General features: G+C 43.4%; 1 protein-coding gene across 1 annotated transcript in view; it reads left to right on the top strand.

Moving 5' to 3' along the window:
- The window catches only part of SLC2A5 (solute carrier family 2 member 5), a 307,480-nt gene that overhangs the window by 67,560 nt on the left and 215,126 nt on the right, over window positions 1-24,794 (top strand). The window contains exons 3-4 of the mRNA XM_069610031.1: window positions 4,376-4,474; window positions 13,547-13,707. Of these exons, the coding sequence (XP_069466132.1) occupies window positions 4,376-4,474; window positions 13,547-13,707 (260 nt within the window). The remainder of the gene's footprint in view (window positions 1-4,375; window positions 4,475-13,546; window positions 13,708-24,794) is intronic.

Raw genomic sequence — 24,794 nt, forward strand, 5'->3', positions numbered from 1 at the left:
ATAGAAAATCGTAGAAACAATGAATTGCTTGTCATTATCTTTTTTGGTTTAAATATTGGGAATTGTCTCATGAAGAGAGTAATCCCTTGCCAAATCCAACACTGTTAGCCACACTTATCGTAGGACTTATGCTTAGTTTTGTTGTGGTGATACATGGATAAGAACATTGTTTCCATTCCTTGTTTACATATTTACAATGATAATGACCATTTTTGTTTATATGTGATGTCCATTAAGACTTTAACCTTTACAATACATGTAAATAAACACATGCCCCCTGAATTATGGGGTATATAACAGATTTTTGTGATTTATTCTCAAATCAGCCCTGATATTTCTCGGCATGTGAGCACAATTTGAAATAATTGCATACTGGGTATATGGTGATTAGCTTTAACACCAACACAGTTTCTTGTAAATAACATAACATTCTACAATTTATAAATGTTCTAATTTCTTTGGCGGCTACCACCACCCCAGTTATATATACTTGTACTTACCTAAGGTTCCGCCTATAGGGCTCCCCCTTTTGTTACAGCAGACTCAACCAGAGCCTATGTGTGTGGAACCTGCAAATGGGCGGTGAGTGTATAGTATGAAAAGCAGAGTGGCACAATTGCAGATATCAAGCAATTAAAACTTTATTTGGCAAAAATGCCATAAAGGTCACAAAGGTAAAAGCATACATGGATAAAAAGGTTATCAATCAAAATTCATTACAAGTAAAAAAAGAATGCATATAGTAAAAGTGCAAAGTATCCAATAAAAAGAACGAAACGAAGAAAGTAAATAAAGTCTCTTTTTAGAGTCCATTGGGGAGATTGTAATCGCAGCTCCACTGTCTCTTGATAATACCAATGATTAGTGTCCAGGTATGAAAAAGTCAGTGCTTTGAATGTACAATCACCTCTTAAAGTGTTGTCGAGTTACTCTTGCTTGGTCTCTCTAGTTGGGGGCCAGTGCCCTAATTATTCTGTGCAAAGCATCTTGTGCTCTTTCTGCCTATTAAGGTTACGGGTGCAAGTGTTTTATCTTCCTTGCTGGCATTCAAATCCAAACTGGTGTCAATTCATGGAATTTAGGTATCTTTTGAAATTCTGAGATTATTGTAGGTTAACAACGCTGCTCATAATTTGTGACACTCATCCCGTTGGACAAATTCTTACACATTTTAAATTCTGATATAAATTTGAACTCCAAAGTATTCAGGAATGTACTACGAATGTACCAGAATACATGTTTAAATAAATGGTGTTGCTTTGGTAAAAGCATTGAAAGCATATGTCCATTAAATCGCTTCAAGGAATCCAAACAGTGAAAAGCATGCTAAAACAGTCCAGTTAATCATACCACCTGTGTTAAAAATCACAATTTTAAAAACATATCCGACTAAAACTATTGGCTATTGCGTGTCATTAGAAAGAATAACGTAGTACCTGAGTTAAAAACACATGTGCCTTGATCCACCAAAAAGAAAAAAAACTATGCACCATTGGTGTATGACAACTGTACTAAGAGTTTGCTAAAATGATACATAGTGATAGTATGCCAAAATGTGTTCATAACATTTAAATATGTGCTGATATTCTCCCAGTTATGTAGGTTTAAGAATTCATAAAGAATATATCAAAATGTGCAAATATACATATTAATAGACTAACAAATGAACCCATACTTACAAAGAATTTGCTAAATATATTGTCATTGTACCACCAAATGGATCATACGCTTACCAAATGTGTCTATATATGTACCAAATAAAGTACAATCTTTTGGAAATTGACAAAGAACCCACTAAGAACATGCATCTAAATGCATAGAGAATCTACAAAGAATGTATCATAATGTTCCAATGGTAGACTAATAATGTATCAGAACATATTAAGAATATATAAAGAGGTATTCAAATGGTGAAAGTGGGTCCTAAAATTGCAAGTAGAATATGCCAAAATGTACCAAGAATATACTTTGACATGCCTTAAATGTCCCAGTAGTTTAACGAGATGTACCAGGATGTTCCCCAATCAAACGTGGCAAATGTTTCCTAAAGGTGAACCGAAAGCATAATCAGAAAGTGAAAGAAATATGATGTAGCAAAATGTGTAAAGGACCTGCATATGTACAGAGAATGTGTCAAATTTGCTGAGAAATATGTTCTAGAATTGTCCCAGGATGTACAAACAGTGCAACTAGAATCTCCCAAAATGCTCCAAAATTCAACAAAGGTGTACCAACAACATACCTACAATGTGACAAACGATTGTATCACAAGTGTGCAGAAAAGAACTCTTCTGATGTTCCAAGTGTATAATTATTTTTATTTATTTATTGTGCATTTGTAAGGCGATTAAACATCAAGTAAATTGTGTTTCAAAGCGCCCTTGGTCAGTCCCCAATAGCTGGCCAGGTCTCCACTGTAAACATTTACTAAAGTGTACACAAAATCGACATATAAATTACCCTGAACATGCTAATAATGTACCTCGAACCGATCCAAATATTCTGACATGTACTAAGGGTCTTCCACTTTGTACATGAGAACAATGAGAATGTTTCAAAAAGTACCAATAATCCACTAACCTGAATTATGCATGGACTAAGATTTTACCAAAACATAACTTGCACTGGCTTCCGATGAAAGAACATTTGGTGTTCCGAATTGCCACAATTATTCATAAATGCCTGTATGGCATTAGTCCTTCGCACTTGAAGTCTAGAATTTTTGTTAAATCCTCAATATACACAATGCGCTCTAATAATACCTGCCTGTTGAGAACACCTCGAATCAATCTTGAAAGAGCTGGTAAATTGGCCTTTGACTCGACTGCCCCAAGCGTATGGAATTATCTTCCCCCTGACCTGCGGGCAACACGCTCAGTACCATTATTCAAAAGAGCTCTTAAGACTCTCCTCTTTATATCAATCCTCTGATTCCTTGATCCTTTGGACCCGGCTTGATATATGGACTTGTATATCTCTCACAAGCGTGTTTGGTTTTTTGTGCGCCTCTATGCCTTTGGGCCATATTTCAGAGATGGATGTCTTATACCTTCCAAGATGTACTAAGGATATCATTAGAATGGGCGAATATATGTCTAATTGGAGCACATGGTGATGGTGTCACTCGTAGCAGTAGGTTGTGCACCCCAGACATGGTCTGCCAAACTCGGGTTCTCTCCACATAGGGCATGGCCTGAGACCGGCCCAGGCAGAGTGTCCATGTTCTTTGAGGACATTGGGTGGGGTTATCCCAATGAAACCCTGTGTAATCTTGCAAGATAATTACAGACACAAGTGGGGGATGTCCATGATCAGCATAAATAAGGGTAGGCCATTAGATGCGTCACTCTAGCCCTGCGGGTATGATGCCCCTGACTCCAGAGCCCTTTCTATCTCTGACCCTTCCTTTTTAAAGGACACTGTATCAAACTGTTTCTATTTTCTCAAATGACACACGCCTCATGTCCACACGGATTGTGGACATGCACCCTTGTATATTAGATGTTTTTGTGAAACTGTACAAAATCCTAATTCAACAATGTTATGTGTATCTTTTCCTAGTTCTCAGCGCTGTGTCTCCTTCACAGCAGTACTGTTTACAGATGTGTCCCTTGCCTCCAGCCTACGTCATATCCAGCATGAACATTTGAACAGCCACAGCCCTATGCACTACAGATCCATCAAAATGTACAGAAAACGACCAAATGGATCTGTATTATACTAAAATGGCACACAACTTAACAACACAAGAGGAAACCCACAACATGTACCAAAGTGTAACCATACTCTGTTAAAGATTTAACAAAGTGTACCAGTGAGGTACAAAGAATCTACCTAAATCTTTTTAGAATCTACCATGATCCACCTGGCTTCTTGTTCAGGTGGGCCCCAATTTCGCTCTCCTTGTCTCCTCCCTGTGGCGCCCCCACATTTGAGCATGTATCACTTCAGCCTAGTAACATTACTTTAGGCTCACCCTACTTCTGAGTACCTAACATGATTAGAGGTTCCTGCATATCGGGGTGAGACGCTAGAGACCATGCCAAGGCCCACGGCCACCTGCTTTCCTGCTGCCCTTCGCATCTGATGGCTGCAGGATCAGAGCGTTTAATTCAAAGATCAATGAACTCTGTGTCAGAGAAGATCTTGCTGTTGAACACCATGACATCTAATTGCAGTGTTTGCCAGATGCACCTATGGGCCAGTGGAGACAGCCAGTGGAAGAACTCATTAGGTCCTTTCTTCAGATTCCCTACTATAGATGCCTGTGCACAGACAGCAAATAGCATTTTTCTGTCCACCTAGTGGACCCGTTGTACTTGCAACCCATGGCCAATGGTCGCACTCTTCATCTTGTCTCTCTTCTCCTTTTCAGCGACTGACGGTGGTGCTGGCCCTGGCCACGCTGATCTCTGCATTTGGCTCATCCTTCCAGTATGGCTATAATGTGGCATCGATGAACTCGCCATCTCTTGTAAGTTTCCATGAGACAATGGTTGGTCATAGAGGAAAATTGGAGAACACAAAAGCTCGAGTACAGAACAGTGCCCACCCCAACCTCACTACTCTGTGTACTGTGACTGTTCGTTTTTGAACTCTATTGTTATTTTTGTACTTCTGAATGTTTACAGGGTCTCACAGAACTCTCAGGCGGTTACGAGATAGTGGCAGGGCTCTGCAAAACACATGGAACACATAAATGCTAGGGTCCCTGTAAAGTTGGACACCCACATTCATAGGGCGAGGAATCAAGGCACCAGATGATAAAACTACTACAAGAAAATGTTAATGGACCTGCCCACCAACTTTCCCACATCACAAGGCTCCTACTTTTAGCGGGGCTGTCACCAGGGTGCCTCTTCAAGAAGGAATGCCATTTATTTTATTTCCAATTTGTATGAAGTGTGTGTTTTAGGAAGAATGGAACACTGTACACAAAATGCAACCATTATATTGCCTATGCATTAATAGCCCGGAGAAGAACTATTTTTAATACTTGATCAAATCAGGACCTTTGTCTACCGTAAACGGTTCTAACATGATGAGCACAAACTTGAGTCTTGTAGAATGGAGTTGTGGTAATTCAGGTTTGATGAGCTAATGGCAATTGCTGTCCTTAATATTGTGTTCCAGTGACGACCAGTCATTGTGATCCCCTGTGACACCCCTTATAATCCAAAGCAGGCAAGGCCTTTGACTGTTTAACAAGTCTCTTCCCGAACCATGCACCAAACGAATCCTCTGGCTCAGTAATTACAATTTTTTAGTCCTGTTCAATGCCATCTGATTGTAGCACAGATTTGTGTTTTAAGAACTTAATTGCTCTAGTGGCCAGAGTTGGCTATTACATTTCCTTCTGTTTTGCGGTCTGCGTTTTTACACGCACTGCCCCCCACCACCCCCTCGAATTCCGTTGCCACCTGCTTCAGTGCTGCGCGTGGTCTTGCGAGCTGCAGAAAGGGTCCTTTCCTCGAGTACCGCCTGTAGTGTCCACATCTAGCAGTGTTTTTGTTTGGAATTCGACCCTTTAGCCTTTGACCGCAGGACAGGCTATGGCATTGCTAACACATGCTCCGCCCCAGGGTGAGATTGAACAATTAAAGGAGAATGTAATGCCTCTGTTATTGGGGTGCCACTAGCTCACCCAAAGAAGGGCTGTCTGTGAATGTCTGACCAGAGCACAGCCTGGGGCTACCCTCCAGGTCGGTCATAGCATGCAACTTACATTCTCCTATGGTCAGTATTGTTTTTATGGCTGTTTGGGCTTCACAGTCGACTTCAAAACGAGCCTTTCTCGGGTTGGCTCGCACAGTTTTGTCAGTTGCTTATGCCCTCCCTCCCCCCGTATTAGCTCATAGAGTTTTCTCTGTCGCTAAAGCCCCTTTGGTTTAATTTGCAGAGTTGTGCCTGTTGCTTAAGTCCCCCTCACAGTGTTGTCTGTTGTTAAAGACACTCTAACATAACTTGCAAAATTTTGTCTGTTGCTGGTGCCCCTCTGACTTAGATTGCACACTTGTGTTTGTTGCTGAAGCTCCTCTGTGTTAGCTCACACAGTTATGCCTGTCGCTAAACACCCTCTGTGCTAGCTTGCGCAGTTTCATCTGTTGCTGAAGCACCTCTGGGTTCGCTCGCACAGTTTCATCTATTTCTAAAGCGCCTCTGCCTTAACTCGTCTAGTTTTGTCCGTTGTTGAAGCCCCTGTGGGTTAGCCCGCACAGTTTTGTCTGTTCTTGATTGCCCTCTGGGTTAGCTTGCACAGATTCGTTTGTTGCTGAAGATCCTCTGGGTTCGGTCGCACAGGTTTGTCTGTGGCTGAAGCTCCGCTGGATTAGCTTGCCAGTTTTGTCTGATGCTGAAGCTCCTTTTGGTTATTGCACACAGTTTCACCTGTTGCTGACAAATCCACAACTTGTACCTGCAGCCATAGTACACGCAACAAGCGATTTATCACCCCAATGTATGGACACAATGATTAATGCCAGGTCACTGGGTATGGATCAGTTGCGTCTGTTGCTAAAGCCCATATATATTAGCTGGATCAGTTGTGTCTGTTGCTGAAGCCCTTCTATATTAGCTGGATCAGTTGCGTCTGTTGCTGAAGCCCATCTATATTAGCTGGATCAGTTGTGTCTGTTGCTAAAGCCCATATATATTAGCTGGATCAGTTGCGTCTGTTGCTGAAGCCCATATATATTAGCTGGATCAGTTGCATCTGTTGTTTAAACCCCTCTGGCTTAACTCCCATAGTTTTGTCTGTTGCTGAAGCCCCTCTGGGTTAGCTTGCACAGTTTTGTCTGTTGCTGAAGCTCCTTTTGGTTATTGCACACAGTTTCACCTGTTGCTGACAAATCCACAACTTGTACCTGCAGCCATAGTACACGCAACAAGCGATTTATCACCCCAATGTATGGACACAATGATTAATGCCAGGTCACTGGGTATTGGCACACAGTGGGCATTTCTGATATATACAGTGCAATTATGTTCCATAAATGACATTGGGCCTCATTAGGACCCAGGCGGAGTGGGTTTCCGCCAGCGCTAATCGCGGCGGACCCGTCCGCCGTACTACGAGTTCCCTTAGCGCCATGGAGGTTTTCTCCGCCTGGTTTTACCAGGCGGAGAAAACCATGGCGCTACGGGACCTCGTTGTTAATTACGCCACCGTATTTTACGGTGGCGTAATTAACTCCTTCCCCACTCCCATTATACCCTATGGGGCAAGAATGGGAATGGGGAAGGGCAGAATGGGGATTGGGGATTTACCGCTCCGCCGAGGTCGGAATGGGGCGGTAAATCCGCCAACCCCCATGGCGCTATCGACGGCTTTCCGCCGTGCTTCGCGGTGCATTTAGCACCGCGAAATCCGCCTGGGTCCTAATGAGGCCCATTATCTGCATCAGGGATCCACGGCTTAAGGATGGAGGTGGCCCAAGCCTTAATGAAGCCGCACATCCTGATTGTATCATGAGACACCGCACGCTCTTTCGAATGTAGAGTAGGAAGCGCACCCCTTCGTAAAAGAACCCTTCAAAGCAGTAGGCATTCTTCTCACCATTCATCTTCCTCTTCCGGGACTGGGGCAGGCATGTCCAGACGATTTGCATTCCTTCCAAGGACTTAGTAACCTTCTCTAGACCCCACTGAAGAGCACTGTTTGCAGTTTTTTTATGCCAAATCGAATCCTCCCATTGCATTCTTTGATAAAAACCCAGTTATACTGGTAGACCTTAATACATGGATGGGAGGTCATTCCCTATTGACCTCTTACCATCTTAAAGTTTTGTTAGAGGCCCCAAGTCATGTGGAACTAATCATCACAGCTCTTAAATGAAAGCCATATGTTGAGGTTCGTGATGGCATCCCACCCTTGGCTACATTCCCTGCCTCTTGTCTGTCCTTTTCCCCTGTCTTAACCGTACCCGTATTCCATTTGTCATTGTTTGCCAGACATGCCAGAGGAAAAAAAGCAACTTCGGGCAAAGCCTATGAAAATGTTTACTGCTGATTGTACCCACCTGTTTTAGTCCCCTCTCCCCATCCAGCGTGAGATTCGCCCAAACCCATGGAGCGGCCTACCCCCTTCAGTGCCAGGCTGATTTCAGCTTGTGATCAAGCCCTGCCATGGAAATCCAGATATGTGCCAATCATCTCTGCAAGATCCAGTTAAAACAAACATATGATGTTTGTTCTGCTTTATGGTAGCTCTATGTTTGACATCATTAACATGCACTTTGACATTGCAAGGGGTTACAGTTGTTTAACTGTTATGTTGTTATCTAGCCGGTGCCCGTGACATGCCTGTATCGTAATACTTATAAATGTACAAGTATGTTGGATAAAGACACACTACTGATGAAGTTAATATAGAAATGATTAGCGCTCTCCTGGTTGTTTTTCTAGTTAGCCTGGTCAATTATTAGTGGTATATGTTCTGTGTATAAGTTAATAATAAAACATGACTTTTTTAGATGTCAAGCTATGACCCAAACAACTAAAATTGCATAATATTAGGTGACTGTCGGGAATGCCACTAATGTTGCCTGTGAACTAATTTGCCCTGTGGAAGAAATGAGAAGCCTCCTTTATAACAGGCTGTTGGACTTGGACTACCTCCGTTTTTGTTTGAGTCAGCAACATTAAATTGTGGGGTCCCCCGGGGCTCGTTCACCTGGCTCATTTTGTATAGTGAAATCACCAGCTGACACTTACTCTATACCTTCGCTGACAATACCCAGATCATCATGGTGTTGGATAGAGTTTAAGTTGCATCGTCAGAGGGGTTGAAAAGTTGTCACTGCGCAGTTGGGATCTAGAAGAGAGTCATCTGGTTTACGCTTAATGCCAGTGACAGAAGTGCTGGTTGTGGGAGATTGCAATGGACTGTAAGCTTTAACCGGCAGCCTGGCAGCACAGGACCTGCTCATTCCAATTCCCATTCTGAAAAAATGGGATAGAGAGAAATTACCACCTCATGTTTTTCGCCTGGTTCATTTTAACCAGATTTCCATGGCCACCATCAAATGTGGCAGGTGTTGCAGCCGCAGTGATGCCGTGGGCCCAACGAGAACCAGTTTCCTAGAAGAGGGTATGTGCTTCTAAGGAGCTTAGGGGCCACAGCAGGTTCGTGGTTGTTGGGCCCCTTATGCGATATAATGCAGCTAGACGACAGTGGTGGGGTTCTGAAGGTGGAACAGAGTGGGGGCTGGAGGGGAGTCGTAGGGGGCGGAAGGAATTCACAAACAATTAGAAAAGGCGGCCTAGGTGGAAAAAATGGCTGTCCTGTGACCACAGAAAATCAGGCTACGACAACAAAAAAGTAATAAAATCAGATAGAACTATGAAATATCTGGCCACTTTCCTCAAGAAACTCGGATCAATTGATATCGTCCTCATACCTTGTCCACTGAACCTGCTGAAAGGTTCTGACAGAAAAGCAACTTTGAAAAACTGTATTACATGCTGAAGACTGCATTATCTGGCGGTATCCAGTTAAAATTTCGAACGCACATTTTCGAATGCCTTTATGTGAAAAAAAAATGTCGACATTTTTTTTCCGAATATCATTTTTTTAAATTTTATATATTTTTTTTTGGTTTAGTTAGTAAAAAAATGTGTCAATAAAAAAAAACGGGGGGATGGGGTGGAACCCCCCATTAAAAAAACAAATAAATAATAATAAAATTCGACATTTTTTCCCAGCATTTTTCATTCCAGAAAAAGGCATTTGAAAATGTCACTATAAACCTTATCTGGCCCAGCCAAAGCATCTAGTCGGTTACCTCCAGTACACTTAAAATGCCGCTGCCCGGCTCATTCCAGGATAAAGAAATAAGTGTTTTTACCATACAGAGCTCCTTGTATTGTACACACTTAAAGGTTCAGTGCATCGTGCAAATGTATTCAGTGTGCTCAGGACTCTGCTGTACTCCGTTCAATTCGTTTTCAGTTTTTATTATAGAAACATATACACACACAGACAATTGGGGGTCCAAGACTAGGGGTGGTCCCTATATCCTTTCCCTTGACGTTGGCGGGGGTGGTCCCTATATCCTTTCCCTTGACGTTGGAGGGTGATCCCACCTCCATAGTCTAGGCTCTCTATTCAGTCAGGTCTGGTGACAGTACAGCTTCTCTGTAGCAAGTTTGCCCCCACTGTCCAGTCTGGCGCTACTGTAGAGGGTCCTAAAGGCCATAGCCTTTTCTATCTAACTCCGTAGGTGGCCTAACAGAGTAAGACCAATTGCCCTGGCGCCCTTCTTCCGGATTACTGTCTCTCAACCATTTCTTCCCTTTCACCTGTCCCTCTCCCTCTCTCTCTCTCTCACAGCAAACTTTGCCTCGTGATCTCCCTCTGGTTCTCGCCACATTGTGTCTCCTGTTCTTATCTCTCTTTCTTCTCCTATCTCCACCTTCCAACTCCCTCTTGATCACTTCCCTCTCACTACCAACCGCCTCCCAAATTTATCACGCTCTCGTTGCCTCCTCTAGTCTCCATACTCCATCTCCCTCCTAATCCTATTAATTTGCTTCCGAATCTCACTCCTCCCAACACTACCCTGCCTCTGTTCCCCTTCTGCTTCTCACTTTCCTCTCCTCTCTCTCGTGCTCTCAATGTCCTTCTAAAATTACCTCCAACCACTCTCCCACTCACACCCCATTGGTACCCTTTCTCACACCCGACGTCTTACCTCCTACCGCTGTAAACACTCCAAAGACAACTCTGTATTCCCATTTTGAGATCAGTCAGTACCCCCTGTTCCAGGTCGGGTCTTGTCCGTTGGGCCCAGGTGAATTGTGGTACTTGTATTATCAGCTTTTCTCTGGATGTTGCTGCCTCCCAAGGACCACCAGAAAGGGAAGAGAAAGAGATCTTGTCAGAACAGAGGCTGGTAGGCCTCGGGTCTGAGATAGAGGCATCATCGTACAAAAGTGGCTTTTTTGCACACCAGGTATAGTGGTCCCATTCAACTCACCCAGACAGCCTGTGGGATAAGTCTGGCTCTGGCTTTGTCCTGGCAGGCTGCCTACCCCAGGTTTAGTGGGGTCCTGGGCCCCGCTCGACAGGGTAATACCAATGACCTTGTCGCAAGCCCCATGTCGATAGTTGGACGTTGCCATGCCGAGCAAGGTTTACTAATTTGCCTGCTGTTTTCTTTCCTGATGAGGAGTTGGCCCTTTGGAGTGTATCGTACATTCGCTGATAACTGTAGGGTGCCAGGCCTACGTTGCCTTTTGTACCCTTTCAAAAATGTCCAGACCAACCAAGAGCAAATTGGAGATATCATTTTATTTTAGGAAAATATTATTGTGATTGACCTGCGAACTATCTTGGCATGGGCCATGTTCGGACATTAGTTCTGAAGCAGCCCACTTCCACTCACCTGGTACTCCCCTTCGCAAAACACTTGATTTGTACAAAAGTTTCAATGACCTTTAGGAGCGGCGTCAGGAAAGGTTTTTCTTTCGTAGATCTTCCAACAGATTTGGGGTTTAAATATTGGTTTGCAATATTGCCTTGCTCGTTAACCTAGACCTACTATAAATGTCTGAACCAGTCTGTTGGTGTTCCATGAGCTTCTGTGTGTCAGGTTCTTGCTGAGGGGAAAATCTAAACACAATGTATCCCCTTCACAGCTGGCAATTACCTGAAGCAAAGTGATGATAAATATGGCATGGATGCCTCATTGGCTGGGCTACTTATGAAAAAGGTCAATCAACTTCGAATCTGCCAGGATGAACAGGACTGACAGCATGGGGAAGACAGCCTTAAAGATGGAGGAGCCCCATTGGAAAACTCTTTATTCAGATTTTTTTGCCAAAGCACCTGGATATCTAGAAGACAAACTTGTTTAGTCACACATCACCCGGTCGTGTACCCAAATGATAAACTGGAAACACTGGTTTTATTTTTGGAAATGTGGCAGCAATATCTCCTTCTAGGAACATATCAACAACAAACCCCAAACTGCTTGGTATCAACTGCCCTCCACTGGAAGATAAAACCCTTCCTCCCATCTGAGGATTTCGGAACCATGGCCCCAGGCCCTTGCAACTCTCACACTTCGATGAAGTGAACGCCGTCCTCACTGGCAGCCCCTCTTAGTTTGTTGAACACGCTGCTGCATTCCCCATAATGAGAACTGAGAAATTTGATCACATCTCCCCCATCCCCAAGAGAATTACAATTACACTGACTAGCGATCCCAGCCACGATTCACTTCAGACTGCCTGCATCACTTATAAAGCAACTACTGCCTGAGCCTAGCCACAAAAACGCACTGAAAACCCTGCTCACCTGGGAGGACCTAGGAGTCACTTAGGATCCGCTACTCCGAGGTATACACCGCCCTGGTAATATGGGATAACCAAGTTGCTCTAACCTGTAACCTCCCCTTCCACTGACCTCTGCTAACCCCAAATTCATTGTACAATAGTCTGTCCTTCCTAAGTAGGATCACGCGTACAAACATCTCACTCACAGAATCTAAGAGAGAAATGTTCCTGTTGTTTCAGCCTTAGTGCCAGGTCTTTAGTTCTTGTGTTTGATTTTACCTCAGGATAGTCGGACAAAATATTTTCAGGACTGTTTTGTCTCTCTTCATTGTCACATGTACCCTCGTAGAATGTTTTCTCTTCAAATACCTTCGCCATTGTGTGTTCTTCCAGGAACCAGCAATGCCTAGTGCAAAGGGTGATGCAAATAGGCAGTCCTACCCAGTGCACCAACCACTCCTTGTTGAAATTGTAGCAATCTGACCAGCTCTGAGCCACTCAAGATTAAGGGGCTGTGGGGGAGGCATCCAGTTCACTTACACTACTTTGTCGCAGGTGGCAACCTCAGATCTACGGATGCTGATCTGGAGGGAGACTGCAAAGCATCAACAAAAAATCCAAGTGTCCAGTCCTTTCGGGAGCCCTAGCAAGAATAGACTGGCTCTAGAGTAGAGAAGGAATGCCATTGTTTCTCTCCTACAGAGTTATGGATAGAGGGGTTGGACAATTACCCAATCAGAGATGCCCTCTCCTCTCATTGACAAGGACTTTGGAAGGGGAAGTGGGCGGGACTGGAAAGCAGTACACATTATTACATTCGGTCCAATCTGTTCTTGCCTCTCGTACCTCAGGTGAAGGAAAGTCTCAACTTCCCAAGATGCCACCTGCTAGTCTTCTTCCTTAGCTCCATTGCTCTTCAATCCCAAACCTACACACACTCGCACACAAACCTGAGTCTGAAAGTGTTGAGAAATGGAAGCACAGTTGTTAGTTTACAACTTAAATGGACAATCTCACTCCAGTAAAGCACTATTGTGCACACTATATATAAAAAAAACCTAAATATGTGCTGCTCCTGTCTTTCTATAGCAATTTCCTTGGCACTAATACCTATATAGCACAGAACCTGTGATATTCATATCTGTTGCAAAAAAATGATTGGAACTTAGTATGAATGTGTTGCAAGCTAAATAACATTTCAAAAATCACAGTAAAGCACCACTTTCGATCACTTCTCTACAATGATTCTGAATCTTTGGTTTCTTTTTAGTTTATGATGGAGTTTTACAACCGCACCAACATCCAACGCTACAACGTTTCAATGAACGAAGACCGACTAACTCTCCTCTGGTCGCTTACCGTTTCCCTGTACCCCTTGGGCGGATTCTTTGGCTCTCTATTGGTCGGTGTGCTAGTGAACAGGATTGGCAGGTAAATAATGGCATTTTAGAAAATGGTGCTAGAGTGGACCAGTGTGACTGGACAGGTACATTTGTGTAACTACCGGAAAATCCATGTCTCCATAACATACAACTTATGCAGCCCATCTTAGCTTTCATCTCTTCTCCCCATGCCTGTGGAACAGGTAGGCATCACTGCCCCCCCTAAGCCTTCCCCTAAGGGGAGACACACTTACTGAGGAGGGATGCGGGCACCTTTATGTCCGTACTCACCAGCAAAGTTTTTGGAACATGCTCCTAAGGGAACAAGGGTGTGAGATAGCGTCAAAGAGCGTGACAGCAGCAAACAAAATCGATCCAAACTAAGGCTTTCTCCTGATCTGGCCCAATACTGTCTTAGCTGCCTGTCTCTCTAGAACAGCACAGTGGAGCCTCTGCAGCTGTAAGGACGGGTGATTGAGCGCCTGAGCATTTGAATTGCACCATAATTGCTAGCTATTTTACCTAAATATCCACCAACAAAGTTCTTAATTAAGTGCCTCTATCAAAATCTGGATTAGTAACCCGGATAGCCATGGGACCACCGGGTTCAGATATTACGTCATACAAAACCAAGAAAGACCAGCACACAATAAGCTGCACCCAGACAGATGTCAAATGTAACATGAACATTTCTTTTCTGGATTTAAACATTCATTAATGCATCGCATTCTTTCTTGATCTCTGGCATCTCTTTTCGATCCCATACATCATATCATGTCTCTTCCCCAGACTTCCGTTGGATCTTTCCACCATCATCCAAGGATTCTTCTCATTTTATTTCTCCTGAGATATGTCCTTCTTGCACTGCTCAACTCACATTCCATACCTTCCTATATCATGTTTTTTCCTGCCTGATGAAATCTCGTTGGAATTAACATTGGTTGAATATACTTCATGCATGGTTTGTGTCTTGCCTATTAGGTAATTGTATTCTTGCACAATGTCTTACATTTACATTAAACAGGGTCAAACGGAAAAGAAAGCGTGTTTTTTAAATACCAAACTGATATAAAGCAGACATCATCTTTAGTAAACCAAGCTGACTCTAAAAGAAGCAAGTGGCAGAATATTGACTTTACCATCAGACCAACCGGGTGTGACTGTATGTATGTCGGTCGGATTAAAGACCAGCAGCAAGAGAGGGCAATAAATCGAACAAACGCCTATTTCCCAAGCCAAAAGAAAATTGTACCAAAGCAAATTGAAGAGAACAACCATTGCCAAAGCCAAGAGAGGGCAATTAAGAATCACACTGTTTGTAAAACATATTGCCCATATATAACGAAGCAAAGAAGCAGAACTGGATTAAACCTACATTGCCAAAGCCAAATAATAGTAAGAGTGGTAATGTACTATTGTCATAAATTGCTTAATGTGGAAGTGGGAAAACAAGAGTGGCAGGAGGGCTGCCCTTCTGATAGGAGGTACTCGGATGTAGTGAAGCATAACCATCATTACATGGGGCAATCACCAGAGTAATAAACAGCACCAATGTGTTTCTTGTTTTCCCAGACTAAATACTTACCTTGTTGTGAAGCAAGAGACATTTCTAACTTGTTGAAGAAGCTAACCCTTTCCACATAAGTACTTGTAGTTAATGGTTGGTTTGTGTCCTGGCAGGAGAGTACACCAGGGCAGAGCACTTTGTAGTAGTAGGCCTGGCAGGTGAGTGGACCAGGAGGACCTTATTGAAGTACTGTGGTGTAGTTAAAAGGTTTGAATAGGAAGTGAAAGAACCAAAAAGATGTTTTGTTGAATTTTTACAGAATCATGTGTGGCGTGAACTGCTGCAGAATTATCTACAACTGTCAAAAAGAAATGTTTTGTAAACGGTTGCAGAATTATCTTGACAAAGACATTTTTGTTGATCCTAATGAACTATGGAAGCATTCTTGGTTTAGGAGAAAAAGTTGCCTTGAAATTTTTTGTCACAAGTGAAAAGAGGAAAACCTTTTTGATAGGAGAAGTTGCCTTGAGTGCTCTTCTCACAAGTGAAGAGAGGAAAACATTGTTGATAGGAGAAGTGGCCTTGAGCTCTTTTGTCACAAGTGAAAAGAGAAAAACCTTGTTGAACCCTTTTCAACGGGTGGTAGAATTCAAGTTGGAACAAACAGCACTTTATTGGAATTTTTGTTGTCAAGAGGAACCAAAAAACTGAGTTGGAACTTTATTGCAAGACCAGATTTCCTTATCCTTTTGAAACTGTTGAATAGAATCGTGCTTGAATCTGGGGAAGGGGAATTCTCCCAGATTAAAAGAGAGACAGTTATCAGATTATAAATCTAACTGTTATATTTGATCTGCCATATATTAACCTTCTGAATGCGGGGGGGAACGTTTTTACCAAAACTATTTTGCGACATCTTAAGGCTTGTGTGGAAGATGCAGGAGCCCTACAGGTGGGATTTCAAAAAGGCATTAGCATGGTGGATCAGTGCATGAGATTACGCCTGATCCGTGATAAATACGCCATCTTGAGAAAAATGGCCATTTATGCCGTCATTCTAGCTCTAAAGATAGCATTTGATATAGTCCCGAGAGTAAGGCTGCGGGCGATCCTGATAGAATTGGGCATTCCGAAGGAGTTATTGAATGCCATTTGTTTGCTACAATGTGGGTAATGGAGCCAAGATCCATTGGGGTATCGATGGGGCAATGTCCAAAATGGTGAAAGTTGAGATGGGGGTATGCCAGGGTTCTGTCATGACTCCCCCACTCTTCGGTTTGTTTGTAAATGAAGTAATCCTTGACCTATTGAAAGCCTCAATGGATGCTCCATCGTTAGCATCAGATACATTGCTGATGTTGATGTTTCCGGATGACGCAGTCTAACTATCAATGACCCCTGTGGTACTGTGCCACCAGTTGAACATGTATGCAAACCTTTGTCAGGAAAATGGCCTGACAATCAATACCCAGAAGACCAAGGCCATGGTTTCTAGAGGTAACAGGGCAAAAAAACAGCCCAAGATTTGCCTCGATTTGGAGGAAGTATCCATTGAACAGGTTGATGCATATGATCACTTGTGCCTTAAAATAGAACAGGACTGCACCTGGAAGGTACAGCTGGAGAAAGCTAGCCTGACCTTAACCAGGTACAGTGGTGCCATAGCCAAATTTGCCAGAGAACATGATGGTGGGGGCATGAGCGTGGCCCTGGAGGTATATAAGACAAAGGCGCAACAGGCAGCCCTCTATGGTGCCGAGTTGTGAGGCTGGTCCAACCGCTCACTCTTTTCCGGGATAGAAAATTAATTCCTGATGAACCTATTGGGTTTACCTATTATTGCGGCAGAATTTCAGAACAGCCTTGTACTAGACTAGTGAATCGATAAAGTATGCAGGGCAAAACCTGTGTTTTGTTGAGTAAAGCTCTGGACCAACGGGAACCTTTTCAAATATCGAGAGACAGTGGGGGATTTAATGACACAGGAAGGAACCATGACCCTGCCATGGCTCCTATTTTTAAAGAATTAAATCCGAGTACTTGTGCTTTATGACTATTGGTCTGACTTGAATACTATTGGTGGTGAGTCAAAGGCTAATGTTTGGTGTGCACTCATGACCACAAGGGAAGCTGAAATTGGTAGGAAATTGAATTGTCCGCTTCAATTCAGATTTATAGATTTTGGTCTTTGAAGCAGAATGAGGGCTGTGAACATTATTAGGACCAAATGCATCCGAAGCAGATGAGATCTCTCTTTACCAGAGCCCGCCTTGGCAAACTTCCTCTCGCTGCTATGAGGTCCAGATGGAACCCTAATGTTACCCCAACCTGTCTTTCCTGCCTGGAAATTGTGGAAGATATGGTCCATTCTTTATTGCTCTGTCCTAAATGTGGTGATCTAAGGAAAGAATCCTTAAAACCTCTTTTTATTTTGCACTCAGTTAACACTACCACTAAGTCCATTATATAACACTTAGCAGCCAAAGTTCAACTTGCAAGGTTTGCAATGGGGTGGTATTTACTTAGGGCATGGCGAAGAAGATCTAAATATGTGATTTAGTTCACAGGTACTAGGGTGAGCCTCAGGGGCGTTATAGTATCTACATGAACCCCCTTTGTAGGTAAAGCGTAGGGGTCCACTGATCAGAAGTATCGCCTGTTCCAACTGAATACATTTGATTGTCATATGGGCCCTTACTGGGTTTTTTAATCCTGAATGCACCATATGCATACTGTCAATTTTGTAATTGCAATGATGATTACTGTTTGCTAAATATGCAATAATTGCTTCCAAACGGGTCAATTTCATCTGAAGTGTGCTCATGCATCTTTGCACTTTCATGTGATTTCTTTCTGGTCTCACAGTGATTTTAACGTTGACCTTCATTGGGCCCTGTATATGGAATGCACTTTATGCACCTTTGAACTTTTGTGATTTTTCTATATGATTATTTTCTGCTATGACTTCAGCAATCTTCCCAAGTGGGGGAAAATTGTTTGAAGCTTGCTTATGTATTGTTTCAGATCCTTGTGATTTCATTTGATCCCACAATTATTAAATGCTGTGCTTTTGGTACATTTTTATGTGTCGGCTTTTATGATAAAACTACCAAAATAAAGCATGAATGAATCAATCAATCAATATTACCTTATTGAGTTGCTGTATTGTAACGCTCACCTGGTATCCACGGGGACGTCACTCAGCCTGTTCTGACCTCTTATGACTTCGAACCCTTCCCTGGAGTCTACTCGACTGGAGACTGGGCCTTGTTTTCTTGGAAAGTGTGCTCTCCGTCCTGCTTTCAGCGCAGGGACACGTTGATTGATGCGGGCTCGTTGTTACCTAGTTACTTGACTGGCAAGAGTCCAACAGGTAAGTATAATGAGTCTTTTGAACAGTTCTCCAACTCTGTTCCTTTCCTTCCTTAGATGATGGCCGGCATCCAGGGATGGCGACGTGCTGCTGAGATGAGTAGCGCTGAAGGTGAGTGAGAGCGCGATGCGCGATGCGACCCTTTCGGATTTGTATTGAACTGAGTTCTTTTTCTGTGTCTTTTTAGGTGCCGTGACGTTTTCAGCGTGGATGCTGGTTATGAAGAAGAAATGCGGTGAGTAAGCGGGGTATGCTGCGCCTCTAGATGTTTCCACGCTAACCTGGAGTGTCTTTTCCCTCTTGCAGATGGATGAGAAGTTCCAGAGAGAGAGTTCCCCCAGAGCGGCTGGGATTCAGGTAAGCGTTTGAAGCTCGTACAGTCTTTAAAAATAAGCGAATATTTGCTGATTGCTTACTAATGCCTTTTTTCTGTTCTTTTCCCTTTTCCTTAGGACGCGGCGTGCCGGGATAGGAATGACACGGCCGAAGATGCCCGCAGAACAGAAGAAGCGATGAATGATGGGCAGAAGCGCTGCAAGGTAAGGCTGTTCCTAACAGTGTTCTTGTTCTTGCAGGAGCTGAGCGCAGAAGAAAGATGCAGGCCTACTGGAGACCGATCCGAACACAGTGAGTGTCACGCTGCAGGTGCAGAAAACACAAAGCATGTTTCTCAGCCTGGGCGTGGCTTAAATAGTCTCTGGGTATCCCAGGTGTCTCTGGGCTAAACCACACCCAAAAGAATAGACTGCACATGCAGTTCTGGGAACCGAAATATGTGGGGGCATCCATCTTGTCCCCATCAAAGCACTACAAGTCCAATCCCCAATGTTATCCTATGGGAGTGAGTGAGTCTGGTGCCACAAGCGCCACGTCTGACTCCAAGTGGGTCTTTGGAGGGATGGAGAGGCCCTTGAGGGCCATGTAGGTGATCGTGGCCTGGCTCCAGCCTGACATATTGGAGGGCTGGGGACATGAGGGCCAGGAATCATGACAGCATGTACAAGCATGAGGGACAGAGACCGTTTGCTAGAGTGTTTCCTTTAGTTTGTTTTAGACAGGGAAATCCTCATCAGGGTAGGGATAGTGAGGCATTCATCCAACCTTTTGAATTAACAAAATGGCATCTTTTGAAAATAACTTCACAAAGCTGTCCGCCTCACATTTCCGACCCCTCACGGGGCACTGGGTTGGAAGAGAGGCAGGCTTGAGGGGTTCTCTGCAAATCCAGTAGTAAGAGTGCAACTGCTGGGAATGCAGCATCGAGCATCTGAGGAGAGCTTCCTTGTCACAGTGGCAACAAGAAGCCCACCGAGCACCAGAGAAGTGTCTGGGACCCAAATCCAAGCATATTGAGCATCCAAGAAGAACTTCCTCATCACAGTGGCAGTAATAGCCCCACAGACCACCAGAAAAGGCACCTCAAGCATCAGAGGAGACCTTCCTCATTGCAATGGCTGCAACAAGCTCACTGACCACAAGAGAAGGGTCTGGGACCCTCAGCCAAGTAGATTGAGCATTGAAGGCGAACTTCCTCATTGCAGTGGCATCAGAATCCCACTGACCAGCAGAGAAGGGTCTGGGAACCCAAGCCAAGTATATTGAGCATTGGAGGAGAACGTCCTCATCGCAGTGGCAGCAACAAGCCTGCTGACCATCAGAGAAGGGTCTGGTACACAGACAGAAGTATATGGAGTATTGGAGGAGAGCATCCTTATAGCAGTGGCCAGGAAAAGTCCACAGAGGACCTGAGAAAGACTTGGGACTTTTCCAATACCAGTAGAAGAAATGCAATCTCTTGGTTTAGAAAGTTGAGGAAACTGAAAGCCCTTTTGATCAAGAGACTTTCCCCCTGTCTTTTTTGTGAACAGTATCAAAGTGTGTGAACCATTACCAGGAGAAGGGAGTCATTTCCCTAGATAGGGCTAGTGAGGGTTTCTTTTCTGATGAATAAAACTCTTTGCCAACCACCATGCCACCTTTCTGTCGGCTTCCTTCTTTGACACCTTTACACTAGTTACTTGCACCATTTTGCAGCTACTACCATTAATGGCTTGTTAGTCCCATTAAGGCAGTGCCTGGCAAATGCATTTCCCATGTCTACACAGAATGCAAAACTGCTAGCATTGTTATGGCTTGTTAAAAACATGGAGTGTGTGTGTGTGTGCGTGTGTGTCTGTCTGAAAGGAATGATACCATCAATAGAACGTCAAGCAGAAGGGGAAATATCTGGGTTACCGAGAAACCAAAAACAAGGGTCAAAGAGTCTGTAACTAAGGCAAGACAGTACTGATATAAACATACATTTGCAAAGGGATCCAGAATCATCAGAATCATCATCATCCCAGAGATCCAGTATGTATCTTGGAAGTTATTGGTGATCTGGTCTGCAGAAGAGTTTTATATGAAAGAGAAACAATGGCAGTTCAACCGTTTAGACAAGCCCAGGGATTGTTTTCCACTGTGTTTCCTCTTTCGCATGTATGTCATGGCCAAAGACAACATGCTCAGTGTACCCAACATCAGTTAAAACAATTCATTATTGACTTCATCGGACAGAGTTCGTAGTATCTAGATTAATCTGCTCCCTGTATCCAGCTGTGTCCAAGGGAATTCAGTGTCAAGCAAGCAGCAGCACAGAAAGTATTCAATTGCCAGAAATATTGCCACAGGTCACAGTGGATGCACACAATATGTACACATTTCATAGTCCTGAGCCTACTGGCCCCAAACAAAGATGGGGCAACTGTGAATGAACACACTGGCAGTTGAAATAGTGCTTTGTTTGAACAATCAGATGCTAAATGCCAAAGGGACTCAACATCTGCGAGGGGATGCACTTATTCCTGCAATGATGACCCCAGCAAATACATATAGAACGCCTGGAGGCTCCTTTTGCAGGCCTGTGCACAGAGGGGGCTGCAAAAACGTGTGCACTTAGTTTGAATCACTTGCCCCCTTAGGTTAATGTTACCTTTGTATGTTACCTGTTTGTTTGTTCAGTTACTGCTGTGAAGCAACAGTGGACTGAGTTGCACTCTTTGAAGTTTCAATAATTACAGCAGCTGGCCGGAGTCCAAATTGCAGAAAATATCTTTATTGGTGCATCCCAGAAACGTATTTAAAATCCGTCCAAGTACGGCGTTCCCAAAAAGATTAAAACCGAAAGTTTGGCAGCATAGTTACACGTTTCACAACTGGCACGTTGCTTGTTCACATGAGCTGCCTGTGGAAACAAGTGTGTACCTATAGGAGGACTCATTAGTCAAACACAACACTCTGAACACAAAGATAGGACAAATGCCTAACAACATGCGCTGTCGGCCATGACTCAATGCCTGTGCTTGTAAATTACATGTACATTGGTTAAAGCGCTTTAGTGCTCGCCAGCAGAGGCGTTGGAGGGGGGGGAGGTTCAGGGGGAGGGCTGAGGGGGCTATAGCCCTGGGTCTTCTGGTTGCAGCCCTGGATAGAAGCTTAGGGGCTACAACCAACAAGGCTAGCTAGCCCCGAGTCCTGGCAGTAACGATATTAGCGTAGCCCCAGATAGTTTACAGACCTAGCAACACTTCTGCTCGTCAGGTATGCACAGATCAAACAAACTCAATGACATAACATTTTTCACAATACTGATGTCAAAGATGCCGTGATCCGTTCATTTGGGTGGCAGTGAACGTTCAATGTGTGTTGCAGTATCAGACATAAAAAACGTCTATGCTTGGCAATTACATTGGGACTGATTACAACCCAAAGCTGTGCCGAGCAGAACATGGAAATCATTAGTCTGCACACAGACAACTCGAGTAGAGTGAAGTACAAGTAAGAATGTAAATGCAAGCACTTCCTGAAAGCACACAGGGCTAAAGATTCATGGCCCAAAGCATATGTAATGCACGGAAATCCAAAAAGGTGACCTTGTTAAAAGTGCTTGGTGCAGTGCAAAATAGCAGAATAAAGTGCTAATGCAAGGTAAACAGGGTAAATCCTGATCAAAGTGCTAAGTGCAGTGCAAAATAGCAAAATAAAGTGCTAATGCAAGGTAAACAGGATAAATCCTGATCAAAGTGCTAAGTGCAGTGCAAAATAGCAGAATAAAGTGCTAATGCAAGGTAAACAGGGTAAATCCTGATCAAAGTGCTAAGTGCAGTGCAAAATAGCAGAATAAAGTGCTAATGCAAGGTAAACAGGGTAAATCCTGATCAAAGTGCTAAGTGCAGTGCAAAATAGCAGAATAAAGTGCTAATGCAAGGTAAACAGGGTAAATCCTGATGAAAGTGCTAAGTGCAGTGCAAAATAGCAGAATAAAGTGCTTATGAAAGGTAAACAGGATAAATCCTGATCAAAGTGCTAAGTGCAGTGAAAAATAGCAGAATAAAGTGCTAATGCAAGGTAAACAGAGTAAATCCTGATCAAAGTGCTAAGTGCAGTGCAAAATAGCAGAATAAAGTGCTAATGCAAGGTAAACAGGGTAAGCCGTATGGTGGAAAGTCAGTATTGCAAATTCAGTCTATTTTCACGACTGTGCACCAACTTCGACAATCCAGATAAAAAGTGCCAAATGCCTTGCAACCGGAAACCCTGAGATAGAATGCAAATACTGATGCAAAATAAAACGCTGAATAACACATCTTTCTTAAGGTTCCAACTGCTAATATCTCGGCTGGAAACGAATCTTGATTCTGCACAGTAAAACATGCATAATGCTGGGTGTCACGTAGAATATGCAGTATGGGCAACAAGCGAACATCAGCATGCACATCTGCAACACGAATAGCATAAAGATATAAATACAAATACAGATACTTTCTATAATATATATATTTGTTTCCGTGTTTTGTTTTGTTTTCTCCCTATCTACATCCAACTGTTTTTTTACATTCTGCTAAACTGTCACACCCCTTGTTCTCATTTTTGTGCTGTTGTGCGGGAACTCTTCAGGGGGAACGCCGCCGCCATCTGTAAGTGTGTTACTGTCATTCATTTCTGTTCGACAGTGGCATCCCTATTCTTCAAATAAATAAAGCAATTTCTATGAACCCATTGGCCTCCATTATAAGCAATTTCGAATGTTTGCTCTATGCAGTGATCGAAGTGAGTGCAAACGGTCGGGATCAGTGTTCCACTATTTTTATTTATTTCTGTTTACCATTCCTCTATTTTTTTAAGACCATATTCACCATTCTATTTAGAAGATTTCTCCATTCATGTCCCTGTGTACGGTCAAAGTTGTAATAGGAGCCTTTGTCACTAGTCACTTAGACTATTGGAATGCCCCAGCCCAAACACTTATCACATGTTGCACCATGCTTCCACCTACCCTTTCCCCTGCCTAGACCACAGTTCCACTACTTTTTTCGGTAGACTACTACCACTGGCTCTGCAAAGTACAAACAATGCACAGACGTGTATTAGATGCCAATGTAATCCAGAGCATCTCTGCCAACATCAAAACCGTGTGCTGGCAGAGAAACAAAGGAGCGGGTGAGGTGGCAGGAACGAACATTTTATTCCATACCCCGATCCGTTGTCAAATACTCCACAACAGAATTAAACTGTGTGCAAAGTCTCTACACATGGTTTTAAAGAATCCTTTACTACTCTGAACACTTGGGAAATGAAGCCCTGGGGGATTTAGCTTGCACTGATATGGGGCACAACATAGAACTATTGCTTGTTATTCATTGACATACCCACTGGGGCTTAATGTTCTATTGTATTAGGCAGAATGTTTACGATTGAGGACATTTTCTCTCTGCTTGGACAGTTAATGAAATGTGTTTTTTTAAACTATTAAAGGAATTGTATTTACTTATTTCCAAAGGTCATAAAAACAGAATTGCTTTTTGGGTAGAATTAGGAAAGAAAGATAAGAGCATTAGAGCAGGCTGTTGTCTGTGTTCATGATTAAGCTGTGGGGGCGGTGACACGTTGAACACTGTTGGCAATGTACAGGAGAGGGATGCTCATCCTCCTACAATGTTTTCACAACAACTGGTCAAATAATTCAAGAATTAAGGCAATGGGCCTGTCAACCTTGTTAGTTACCCAAGCGGCACAGTGTCACGGATCTATGTGAACACTGCGCCGCCCCTAATGTCGACTTTGAAAATGCCGACTTTCATTACGGCGCAGCGCAGTGATCACATAGATCACTTTGGGCTGCATCCCCAACCCGCCTCCCCTTCCCCTCCCTACTTACGTTTTGGCGGCACACTTCTATGTGTCCCGCCGATTCATCTTTGCCCCTGCGGCGTCAGTT

Source organism: Ambystoma mexicanum, chromosome 8, assembly GCF_040938575.1.
Source record: "Ambystoma mexicanum isolate Mex_15411 chromosome 8, UKY_AmexF1_1, whole genome shotgun sequence".
Taxonomy (NCBI): Eukaryota; Metazoa; Chordata; class Amphibia; order Caudata; family Ambystomatidae; genus Ambystoma; species Ambystoma mexicanum.